The 13,436-nt window shown below is 40.6% G+C and overlaps 1 protein-coding gene across 1 annotated transcript in view; it reads right to left on the bottom strand.

The window, feature by feature from the left end:
- The window catches only part of VOPP1 (VOPP1, WBP1/VOPP1 family member), a 79,281-nt gene extending 66,607 nt beyond the window's left edge, over positions 1–12,674 (bottom strand). The window contains exon 1 of the mRNA XM_027675808.1: positions 12,586–12,674. Coding sequence (XP_027531609.1) covers positions 12,586–12,588 — 3 coding nt within the window. The 5' untranslated portion in view covers positions 12,589–12,674. The remainder of the gene's footprint in view (positions 1–12,585) is intronic.
- Between the last annotated feature and the right edge of the window lie 762 nt (positions 12,675–13,436).

A 13,436-nucleotide genomic window follows, 5' to 3' on the forward strand; every position in this document is an offset into this window, starting at 1 on the left:
TGGAAAAAAGGATGCTCTAACTGAATGTCTATGTGTTCCTGTCAGTGCTTACTTGCTCTTTCTTTGCTCACCATTAATTTCTTCCACAGAGAAGCCACTTGATTTAAAAACATGGTTATTCTCCCTATTTGTTAAAATAAAAGGGATGAGGAGAGGAAAAGGATGCTGGCAGAGACTAAGAACTAATCCTGATCACCGTCAGGAGTATGTTGTGAATCTGGGCACTGTCAGCGAGCTCTCTTAGCACTCCAGAAAAAAAGTCTAGAAAATGCAATTCCAAGAACATGGTGTCTTAATGGAAATGCAAGGCAATCCCCTGTGGCCTGTGAGGACAAGCCCCCTGGAATGAAATAGTCTGAAGCACTTTATTTTTGCTTTGTCTTATCTCATCTTCCTGTCTGTGCAATGAACAACCTCTCAACCTTTACAGCATCCTTCTAGCCAGAGAATTAAAAGCTCTAACAGGTCATTGGTTACAGTCTGAAATAATGAGACCTCAGTGATCCAGTTTTTCTCATACCAGTGTACATTAGGACTAATTCCACTGAAGTCAATGGGACAAATATAAAACCAGTGCAAGTGGAGAATTGGGTTTTAGATTTCACCTTTAAGTCAAACAAAAAAAAATGAAGTTGCCTAATAGGGATTTTCTTTCTTCATTTAAAATAGTAACCATTTCCTGTTTTTTTTCCTTCAGTGTAAATTTATCTGTAGCATTTCTCCACCACTATAGCTTGCATATTTCAATGTAAGAAATAACATCCCATTAAGTAAAGATGGAAAAATGCATCAATAGTCTGGGAATTATAGGCAATGGGTTTATTAACTAATGTCCCCCAAGCAATCTCAATTTTCTCATATTTAATGAGATGGGAAGAGGATTAAGCTGTTGCTGGACTGAAAAAAAAAATCAACACTAGATATATTCTACAAATCACAAGGGATAAAATGCAACTGATGTCAGAATGACAAGAAATAATAGCAATACTAATAAGGCATCTGATCTGTAAAACAAGCCATTTTCAATTATGGAAAATATCTAGGGCCGCTAGAAGAACTGTGCAGTGATGTTGTTCACACAGTCTATTGTGGGAACCTTAGAAAGCCTCATGTGGTCCGTTATGAAAAGGAAAATTATTTAACCTTTAATCAACTGTCTTTGAGATGTGCTGTCTCCATCTACAGTCACACACACACAACACAGTTAGTCAGGGAATATTTGCCTTAATGGTACCACCAGTGGCATCTCCATCCACCTATTCTCCCATGTTTTACTACTGCTTACTACTCCACTACCACGGCTGCATACAAAACAAAAAGAGGGAATCAAGCATATCTCCTGGCTTCCTGAAAATTCCTCAGAGACTAGAACAGAGAAGAGAAATTTAGTGGTGGTAGATGAATAACCTTTCCTTCTCACTTGAGTGATGATCCTCAAATATGCCCAGTGGGTGACCCTAAGCCCTTCAAAGTCTAACTACCAACTAAAGTTGTGAAGCAGTATTGATGGCATACGATACGCAGCTTAGACAAAAATATAGGGCAGATAGATCTGCAAATCTGTCTGGCATAGACAGCATGAGGTATAGCACAGTCATGACTCATGTTCTTTAAACTCTGTACAAGGTTGTCCAGCATATGCTCACGTGAGGTTATGAACTGACAGGCAAGGAAATTTTCAGGAGAGATGATGAGTCAAGGAAGGCAAATGAGGAATACAGAAGGTTGAATGTAGGTTTTGCCCCTTGGGCAGGGTTTTCAAGTACTTGCCTCAGAGTTAAGTTTCATAGTGCTAAACCATTCAAGCACAAAATGCAGTACTAATATGAGTGCTGGCATCTGAATAGGTTTCGCTGTCTAAATGGATCTTGAGAGGCTGTGGACAAGAAATCTTTAGGCTTGCTGGAATACGAACAGTGTGGTGATTTCTATGTCAAGAGTGAAGAAAGAAGCCCAAATGGTTGTAAGTTCAATAGGTATGACATCTCTTCAGTGGAGATACTAGGTAGTGGGATTTTTTCAACCTCAGAAGGAATAAATTACTCCAACCATCTGCTATACCTTCTTCAGGAAACTTGAGGACCAGAGCCAGGAGTTTCTCCCTGGCAATAGTGCAAAAGGGAGCATGCATGAACGCACTGAAACCTGTAAGGCCCTGCACGAGGAAATACCTTGATTTTCTTTAAGTGTGCATACTGCTTATCACACGAATCAAGCTAAATCCTTCAGCTGGGGAGTACCAGCTCACTAACTCAAGGTGCATTCTGGCAGTCCAGTTCACTGTGTAAATCTAAAAGTAAGGACTTAGTAAACAGTAAAGTCTGTTGAAGTCAGTGATTTATTTTTCACTTGGCCTTAACAAGCTGCTAATGCTATTTAGTGCAGACAAACATCTCACACCTACCTAAACTCCACTACAGCATTTATTATCTGAAACACTCCTTCCTGGCTGTTCTGAACCACTGCAGTGTGCAGTACATTGTTAAATAACCTTCAAGCTGTTCTATTTTCAACTATGCTACATTTTTCATCAGCACAACTTGCCTTATGTTAGCACACATTTTCCTGACCCTCAGTCAATTTCAAGCCTGATCATTAAAATCTGTATTTGTGCTCCCATGCCCATTTCTTGTAATGCTTCCTCTTCAAGCAAACTCAGCCTTGAGAAACCCCTCTATGAGCATGCTTCAGGGTTGTCTTTATGTTTTAGGAAAGAAGACTTGGATTTTCTAGGCTTGCTGATATTGAAGAGGCAGTGTGCACCCAGAGTTAGAAATAAAGCTGTTTCTGGAGCATAGGGGGCAGAATGTAGCAAGGGTAAATAACACTGCTAGCATGCAAGGATGGAAACAAAATGGTCCTACCAAAAGCCAAGGGAAGCTGATAATCTTACCAGGCACTCTGTAGCAACCATTGCTACACAACGCTGGATGCTATGAAGGGCAAGTATCTCATTAGTGCTTCTCTCTGATAGTAAGGACTACATAGCATTCACATAGAGATGTCCCAGGAGCTTAAACTGGTGAGACATTTAAGGTAGAAACCCAAGATTATGCAAACCCCATGGAGAAGCAGAAACTTTCTGCTGCAGCCACACAGAAATGGTACAAACACAAGATGGGTTCCTCTAAAAGAAAAAGTGAGAAAATGTTTCCCTATTAATTGTCCCAAGTCTTTTCATCTTCACTTATCCCATTCCTTTCTCCCTCTTCTCTTTTCAAAATACCAACTGACTATACACAAACATGAAAGAAAATAATGGATCTGAAGTGTCCCAATACCTTTAAGATGACAGCCATAATGCAGCCATAGCTCCAAAAATAACAAAACCATTCTACAATCCATGCAAAAACCATTCCCAGGCATATTTTTTGACAGATAGGATGAATTCTTAGAAACAAACAGCAAAGCATGAAAAAAGCAGAAAATAGGTTTAAAACAATAACACTTTCCCCATTGAAAATAGGATCCAAAAGAGAGTCTCTTTGGGCTGCAGCTGTGTTAAAAATTGGCTTGATAAGAAACAGTTATGGTCTGATACAGTCGTGGGGAATTTCTCCCATATATCATGGAAGTGTTGGCAACCTGCAGCTCAGCATGGCAATCTTTACACACCCATTCATTAGGTAGTGGAATGACAAATAGCTGGATATCAACAAGCCAAAAAGCAGTGCAGATTTTACCAGTGGAGCCAACCATTCAGCTTACCATGCACACAGCAGAGTCATACACAGCATCAAATAGCAATGTCAACATCAATTATTTACTAATTATTATCTATGCATTACTGTTAATAGACCTCGCTTTGACATTTGCAGGGATTCTGCCTGCAAAGTGATGCAGTTCCCAAAGTGAAGTGCTTCTGGGTTCTATTCAGGATGAATATCCATTCTACTATTGTCCTCTTTTAGTAATGATGAGAGGTATTTACAGGAACAATAGAACTGACAGGAGAAAATATCATTCTTAAGAAAACATTAATCTGCTTTTCACTGTACAAAAAACCCCACAGGTTTAAGGGCAAGCGTAAGAAGACTGAGATAGCTGGTAGTAGCTCAGCTTCAAAGTATTTGCACTGTTCCTAGAAAGAGTCAGACTTAATATGGTTTTGGTAGATGAGGTTGGTAACATTAATCACCCTTCCTATGTCTGCTGTATCCACAGCTCATGAATTAGAGATCTTGTGCTTGTGCTAAAATATGGTTAGCAAGTTATCCACTTCTTGCAATCTCCATAGTTTGGGATAAGAAATTTTTGTTTTATCTTGAGTTTGAGAGTTCACAGTATAGATGGTCTTAAGAAGGTAGAAATATCCTCACTGTCAGTAAGTCATATTACTTTATTACTAACCAGATTCATATACATTTCAAATGAAATGTGAAATCTCAGAGCTAAAAATAAAGTGGAATTACTATATTTCTAGTTGAAATAACTGATCACTCAGTTTTGTTGCATTCTAATAGGATACCATTAGACCTGCAATTATAACAGTGTAAACCAAGTAGCTCTAATAGCAGTCTTTTCACCAAGCCATTCTTACTGACAGAAATAAAGACAAACACAGCATGTTACAGTGCTTTTTCAGTCCACCAGACCAACCTAATCTAATTTATGCTGGTAACCTTTAATTTTAACTAGGTCAATTCACTCTGTGAAACCACGGAGAAAACTATCCTTACAATGCAAAATGATAAAATACTGGAACTAATATGAGTCTGAAATTGTAAGTCAAAGAACAGCAGTGTACAAATGAAGGTAACCACAATGGAAAATATTGTGTGAAGCTGCCACAGGAAAAAGAAACTCACTCCAGAAAAAAAACGGAATTACTTGCATTGGGTGAGATCCAGCAAGCTATTGAACTCAGCAGGGGATCTTTGTCTTGATTTCAGCGGGCTTTGGCTGGGAGCCATTGTTTCTCAAAGTTCAGAGAATCAATCTGGTTCTTTGACTCTCGAGACTGAATTGAATGAGTAATACTTATTTTGATAATGTGGAAACCCTGCTTGACTAATTCAAGGATGTTTTGAACAACTGTGTGCAGGCCACCTTTATTGCTGGCTTCACTGATCATTAACTGAGTTGGGATCCCAGGAACTCCTTGCACCTGTCTGCTACCCCCTGCTCTGAGAAGCACCACACACGGAGGGGAAAGGTACCAGTGATGCTGCTTTCAAAGAGACCTTCTAGAGCTAATACACATTTCAATATTCCTAATTCACAGGTTTTAATTAAATCAAATGTCTGTGGAATCATATTATTTTCTGCTGGTTAGATTTTAATGATGTTTTAAACTGATCCTTCACTTTAATGAAATAATTATATAATGCAGGGATGTGTGCTACTATTCATCTAAATTAATAATGCGACCACTTTTTGTGCTGTCATTTGCTGCTGAGGAGGAAGAATATCAAGGAGCTTTCTCAGTCTGCGGATAAATAAGGCAGAATTCTTCCTGTTTGTGTTTACTGATATAAAGTACATGCTCTCCCTTACAGTCCATGTCTTACAGTGACTATTCTCCTTCACCCATCTTACACCCAAAACTCACGGAGTCTGCTTTGTTTCTGGCTGAAAAAGCCAAGTTAGCATTTCAGGGTAGATGACCATTGCCTGGCTGCTTGAAGCAATGCAAGCAGAGCACAGAAAGCTTACTCAGTTACAAGGAACAAAGCATTAAAGCTTTCTGTTGCAGGCAGTCAACAAAAATGAAGTTCAAGAAGCTTTGTTAATTAGGAGAGTTGGTTAGGGTAAAAAGCTATTTAAAGGAAGTGGGCATTTAATGCTGAGATGAAAGGACAGGTCAGTAGGAAAGGAGGAGGAGATGGCAGCAATGTTTGACCTGGTGGCATTTTTCACGGGCCTCTGTACTTCATTTAGGCTTTCATCCTTTTTTTTCTATAATTATCCTGCATGCAGTGAAGTAATTAGAAAGATGTTTGGTGTTCTGGTGAGCCTTCATAAACTGTTCAGTTCCTGCAATAGTACTGTCTTTGTGAGGGGGACAGGCTCTTCAGAGAAATAATATAGAAACTCCGTGAGGGGCACCCCAGGGAAAATTCCTCTCTGTCCTGGTAGCCACACATAGTATGTGTCACACTTTTTAGATTGTCATCTCTAACAAGAAAACAAAGTTATCAAAAAAGAGACAGTTTTGTACTCTAGGTTCACATGGAGAACACTGTTGCCTCATTTCACCTGAATGTGGTTAACCACTCATTATGGGTCTCACGGGGACATACCTGAAGGATAAGATTTCTACATGCCACCAAGCAGAAGAATTCTCAGTCTAGTCTCATTACAATGCTGTATGCAATGATTGCTTTCATGAGCAAAGCAGAAGAAATTGCCTTCTGTACTGTGCTTGGTCTCACAACTGCTTATCACTCCATCAGTGCTGAGGCCAAGAAACTTTCTCTACTCCTCAAGGTCATATCTTACCCTTCATGCTGCATCACACTCACCAGCATCCCCAAGCAGCTTCAGTTGTCTGCTTTAAGCCCATATCCTCCCAGCCTTTACTGTTTTCACTGTACAAAGGGGCTTGTTTGACCTGAAAGAAAAAGCATTTGACCTCTGTATCTAAGGTCTCCCATTGCACCTCTTCATACAACACCCCACATTAACCCCAAAGGAGGCAAATGAAGCTGCAGCTTCTACACTTTAAACATCAGCAGATCAAATGGCAGTTCTTACAGGTTTTCATGAAGCATCATCCACCCAAATTAAGGAGTTTTCAAGACTACTCCCTATCAGGTTTAACATGGCTTAATACATTAGCCAGAAGTCATTTATCTATAGCTTATCAGTATGTATGGGCTATATCCATTAACCTGAAAGGGATGTCCTCAGTCATCAAGCCTAGTTTCTTGCTATCTCAAGAATCCCACTCAATTCAACCATAAATTTACCAAAAGACATCTTTCCTCCAATCAAATTGTGTTGAAAAACAGGGAAACAATTATATTTTTAAAACCCTGTACAAACTCATTACTCAATGTTTGTCTGTTAAGAAAGTCACATCAAATCTTAATTATCTTTCAGAACAGATATCCTGCAAGCTTTTTGCCATTTTACCAGCCTGTGTTTCAGCCAAGTGGGGATTAATGGGCTGTAGTCCACCGTCCAGCATATTGTTAGCACAACCCAGTATGCTACAGTAATCTAGCAGTTACATGAAACCTTGCTCAGATAATTGAGAGGAAATGCCTTTCTAGGGTTCTTCATACACCTCCACTATTGTCATTGTTTCTTTTGGGGTTCAGTGAAAGAATTCCTTATTACTATGCCTCCTTTCAACCTGAGCTGCCATGACCGCATTATCTGTTTTCGCTTGCAGGAGGCTGGAACATTTTCATTTCCCTGGAATTGTTTGTGCTCTCGCCTTGAGATTTCCCATGGTCTGTTAAGTACTTTTTTTTCTAAAATCTTCACCCAGAGGTTTGAAATGTGGGTAAGCTAAAATGGAAACTTTCTCAAGAGGGTTTTTTTCACTCTGGTCAATTCTGAGTTCCCCATTTTCATTATCCATCACAAATGGACAATTTTTGCAATATTGGTAAAGGTCCTGTGATAAGACCTGAGCCCTTTGTGTATCTGTTGTGAGTATCTGGGGAGTTAGCCCAGTTTGTGCAGGTTTGCATTTCTTTCAGATGGTGGAAAGTCTCTCTTTACTGATCATGTGTGATAGACAACTTTTACTGTTGCAACTCACACCTCTGATCTCATTTTTAGAAGAACACCTTTACTTTTTTTCACCATTCGTAAATATATCTATTCCTACTCCCAGCTGTACCATGTGCTAGGATACCAAAAGAAAGAAAGATTTTTGGTTTTGCTGTAGAGCTGTTGGGTTTTTGGAAGCCTGTCCAAGTGCTGAGCTTGGAGGGAAGAACCAAAACTTTTCTGGATGCTGGAAGGAGGAAGTGACGCAAGTGAAGTGTCAAAGCATGGCTGAATCAGGGGATGGCAGAGAGGAGTGGAGAAACTTGAAAAAGTTTCCTTAGAGGATGGAGAAAAGTGGATGAGCAATCAAGTAGGAGGAGGCCATGTTCCAGAGAGCCAAGAGTAGCCCTTGTGAGTGCATTTTGAGTGTGCATATTGTATGATTCCAGGTGCATATAACCATCAAAATATTGTAGCAGAGAACAATAAGTGCTGGGAATTCTCATTATCTTTATTTTAACTTCTTATTTGACAATCATTTACTGTCTGCTTCTCAGTTGTTCTCTCTCCCACATTTTTCCAGCAATGGTGTGAAAGGAAGGGCACAATCAGCCTAAGTCATTTTTATAAACTGACTTGTTCAGTCATTTTCCTTTGGCTAACCAACAGGAAAGACATATGCTTGCAAATCCATCTGGTAAGAATCTGCAGCTGAACTGCATGACATCTGGGTGGAAAGTTTAGAGGCTTAATAAAGTGCTTTGCAGTTACATGCATTTCAAGAAGTTCTAACACCAGTCAAAGAAGTCTAAAATTAAATCCTATTCTTTCTCTTTCAGTTCCAGATTACCAGAAGAAGTGGTGAGTAGCTACACAGACAATCCAGGCATCTGTCTGCCACTCTTCTTACTGAGCAGCATTTCGGTTAGTTCAGCAAGTTTATGATTTAGGGAAAGGAGAAAGAGAGGAAAAAAAGATAACTTTAAGGATTCAGCAAGAACACTTAAGACACATTCATGTCCTTAGCTATTATGAAGTTTCACTCACTTTAATTTATATTCTGGAGTTAGCCTAAAACTGCCTCTTGGTGGGGGCTTTCCCCCTTTTAAAGGCTGCAATATTTTTCTCCCTCCTAGTTCTCTACATCTGGTTGCACGAAGAGAGGAACTCATTATGTGGACAACTGGATGCCATTTCCCATGTGGTCTAAAAACCTAATGGTTTGAAAGTGCAAGAGGGTTTTCCCCCTGCCTGATTAATTTTTAAGTCTCCCCACAAGTTAGTCCTTGAGCAGTTAAATGTCATTGTCCATCATCACTGGGAGATAATCCATTGCTGAGCTGGAGAGAGGAGCAAAGGAGAAAGACCAAGAGTCATCTGTCCATACAGAAATCATATCTTAACAACTTTCTTGAGTTTGAATTCATGGCAAATTTCAACTATAATTCACCTGAGACACCTCCAAGATATTTTCGTCTCCTATTGTTGTAGGAGCAGATGATTAATGAACCTCGGCTTGTTATGTAAAAGTGAATAAGGCACTATGAAGCGGATGAGAATCCTTCTTTTCCACCCAGCTTGGCACAGTCCTGTTTTTACAGCACTGACTGTAATGGAGTCCCATACTCCTTACTTTTACAGGAGTTTCCTCTTCTCTTGCCAGTGCAAATATTGTGATGAATATCACAGACTCCTAAAACCAAATTTGTCAAGGCTCCTACACTGAGCTCTACAGCCTGCCTCCAGCTACATTTGCCTGTTAAACTCACACACAATCCCTCCATCACTCCCTAGTCCAATACACCAAAGCTCAGGCTGGCCTGAAACTGCCCACTCAGCCCTGTACAGAAGAGAGCCAGCCACGTCGCACTGTAACACACTGTGACTAAAGGCACAGTCAAACACCCAAACAGGTCCCATCAGAGGCCAAGCCCCCTGGAAGTCTCTCCCTGACCGTGTACTTGGTACTGTAGGACATACACGTTGCTACTCCATCAAGCCTTGCAATCAGCATGCCCTGAACCTGAGCCAGCTACTCACAGATAGGAAAATATATGCTGCCGACGCTCAAATCCAGCTGAGCATTTATTAATTGGTCCAACAGGAGATACCCCATAAAGTATATAAGTATGGGTACATGTAGAGTGCAAGGCTGCTCACATTCTCTGGTGTTAAAAGTGGGTCACTTCTCTCTGTTCTAGCAATACACCGAAGTTGCTCAGCATCGCAAGGACATAACCAACCTATCCCACCTTTGATGTTCAGTCTGAACAGATGCAAATAAGCAAACATTTTCAAAGAATGAAAAGGAAGTGGCTTTGATTTTCTAATCAAGCATTGATTGCCCAATGTCACTAACATTGAACGGAAGGGTGTTTTTTCAAACTTAGAGTGTTCTTTCTTTCTCGAGCAGGCAGTTCCAGTCAATAGATTTAAAAACAAGGAATGACAAGTTTATACCAGGAACAAAGTAAAAGACCATATCATACATAGTCTGCTAAAAACAACTTTTTTTTTTACTCTATGAGTGGGAATTCTGTTTGAAAAAATATTTCAGGTTTTGTGCCTAGATGAGTTAGAATTGACTTACAGAGCCCTTTCCACACAGGGTTAAATAACTAACAACATAATTTGTCTTTTCTTTGATCAAAGTTTAATCAAACAGTAACCATGGGGATGTGAGGATGTAAAGGCAGAAAAATCAAACACCATGCATAATACTCCTTAATAGATGTTCAGCAACCATAAAAAAATAAATAGACTGTCACTATTTCTAGGTTCCTTGATCCACACAGATAAAAACACAAGATTTTATCTGAATTGCTAATGTCGCAAGATTGCAACTAGAAGAATACCTGGACATGTGATGTTCTATAGAAATTATTATTTTTGACTAATTAGTATGTTTTTCTGGAGGAGGGAAAGGCACTCCTATTTTTTATTTCCTGACCCAGGTCTGTCAAAAATAAATACAATCCTGTATTAAAGACATAGGTTTGAGTTACACACTGAAGGCCAAACCCTGCAGTCCTTATTCAAAAGAAAATATTTGGGAGCTGAAACTAATAAGCTGGCCTGATTTTTGCCACATGAACACATGTAGAAACACAGAAATCCACAAGCTTTGTTTTGAAAACTGAACCGAAGACTCAGCAAACAAACAGCACGTAATTATTTGTTCAGTTACACTCGGAGCAAAACATCCCATTACCCTTGAGCTGACAGGGGAAGGACGGTGCTCAGTTCTGATTTTTTTAAGTACTTTTTTCCATGGTTTTGTAATATTGCCAAATCTTGGCAGATTACCACAGGACAGCAAATACTACCTCCTCACTTAAAAGTATTTTAAAAAATATAAAATTTTAGCATGGACAAAAGAATGTATATTCCCCAGGTAATGCCTCAAAACCTGCCCCACTCCCCCTCCACCAACCACAATGTCTTGGAAATTTTCCAAAACTACTTGGTCTGCACCAGGTAACTAGTGTGGAAAATTGCTGTCCAAATGGTTAGGAATTGCTAGAAGCAATTGAAAACAGCTTTTTCCAAAGGAAAATGTTGGGCAACCTTACTGATAGGCAACCTTACAAGTTCTGCATGAAATAATAATAAAAAGGGAATATCAAGTAAATAATGCTTTTGTTTACATTGGTCCTATCTCCTCCTGAGATGATAAGTCTTAAGTGCTTAGTGTCTTACTACAGCTACTCAAGTAATAAATCAGAATTGATAGCTTTCTGTTAGAGTAGGTTGTGAGATTTCATTGTCCCCACTGATGCACCCGCGTCTCTTACTTTACTCTCCTCCAGCACAGCAGAGGGGATACTGAACATGCCAGCCTGTGGCTCAGTCTCATTAGTAGCTGCAGCCTGACAGCAATTTATACCCTTGCTTTTTGAGGCAGGGGGGAGGATGACAGAGCAAGGCAATTCAGTTTAATTGCAGTAGGCGTGCAGCTGAGCTGCACTCTCCTGCCCCGGCTCTTGTCTTCCCCTGCTCCTACCCCGCACAGAAAGGGGCTGCTGCTCTGTGCAGGTCTGACACACATCACCCTCAGCCAGCTCTTTGCCTTTTATTCTGCTATTTATTAACTGATGCCCACAGATAATTCCAATGTACTCTGGCCTCATTATGAGAAGGCAGACTCTCAGTTCAGTAATCTCCCAAGATAAAAGAAAACAAGGAAAGAAGAGGAGAAAGTAGTTTATGTACTTCGGGCACTGCAGCAAGGCTTGAGAAGTATGTTCTGTTTTCACAACTCCCACAAAAGGCACCCATGAGCAGGAAGATACTGGCCTTTGTCAAGATGTGCCTCAGCCTGTCTTGGTTAATGCCTTCATGGTAGAAAATCCATGATTTTCATTATTTCCTTCCAAGCTGGGCACTGTCTCTGTTGTGCTTGGCCATCCCACTGCTACAGGGAGATGGTTTGCATAACTGTGACACCAACAATTATAAAGAGATAGGATTATTATTGATTTCAAAGCCAGGATTTTACTTATGCCTTATCTTCTTTCTGTTGCTCACACTATAAGCCTCGAGCCCAGCCTCCCCCGGGACACCTGTCCAGAGGGTCAGAGTGCAGAAGGCCAGAAGTGACCATCAGCTTCCTCTCCTAAAATGGCCTTCCCCACTACCCCCTTAGCAGGGCTCTCTCTCCCACTGCAATTTCTAAGCTGAGCTTGGAGAAATTGTGAGTCAAAACACAGCCTTTGAATGGGGGAAGAAAGGAGAAAAAAAGAAAATAACAAAAAGAGAAATAACTTTGTTTTTTCCTGAAACAGGAGTCATAAAAATAAAAAAACAAAAGTAGGGATACTCTTCCTGGAAAAGCAACAACTTTAAACAGCCACCCTTTTCAGTTCTAATTCAGAACACTGAGTTGTAAAAATAAAAACCCTGGAGCAGAGTGAAACCTACCATATTTCTAGAAGCTGAGCTCACAGCAGAGGCTAAAACCCAGGCCACACAGCCCCACTTGAGGCAGCTGAGACCATACAGCGCTCTGCAGTATGCTTCCCACCCACTTGTACCTTACTGACTTGGTAAAGCTCTCCTGTTAAGCATGAATAATGAACTGATCTGGGTTAAAAATAACTTTCTTTTTCCCCTCAGCTATTTTTTTTTAAAACCAGATCATCCTCACAAATCCAGTCCACAAAGCAGCTCTACAAATCATTCATGTAGCAGAAGGGCTGCTGCCCAAGTGCAAGGGCAGAGCAAGCAGTCCCAGGCTTTACACAGCATTTGCTGGTGATCCTCTTTCGAGAAACCATTCCTGCATGCCATACTCCGTAGGTTAGCTGTACAGAACTACTGTGGGGCACCAGGTCAGAGGAGAAACTGCTCTTTCACTGCTTGTTATTGCTTCTTTCTTGAGGTCATTACTCTCAAGTATCCTTGTCTTCATCAAATTCTGCATCTAAAGTGAAAGGTAGATTCCATGCCTGTGTTCAAACTCTCCTTGCATTCACATTATGTGAATTCAGCTGCAGCTTCTGCAAGCCCATACTTCCCTGCATGGCACAGCCTAGAGGATGGTCTGGCCATATTTCCCTCTTCAAGCTACTCATCCACATTCCACCTGCACTTCCACAGGCTGTAAGGGCTTCCCTAGGAAGGCAGAGGGGATTAACTGGCAACCAGAGCACTGCCTGCTCAGTGTGCCTGTGCTCAGCATAGAAGTCTGTGGAGCTGTGCTGGGGGATGTGATAAGCATGAGCCTGCTTTCTGGCTCCTGCGATGATTACAAACATGCCTCCTCATTGCTT

This window comes from Neopelma chrysocephalum, unplaced genomic scaffold (genome assembly GCF_003984885.1).
Source record: "Neopelma chrysocephalum unplaced genomic scaffold, ASM398488v2 Primary Assembly neopelma1_26, whole genome shotgun sequence".
Taxonomy (NCBI): domain Eukaryota; kingdom Metazoa; phylum Chordata; class Aves; order Passeriformes; family Pipridae; genus Neopelma; species Neopelma chrysocephalum.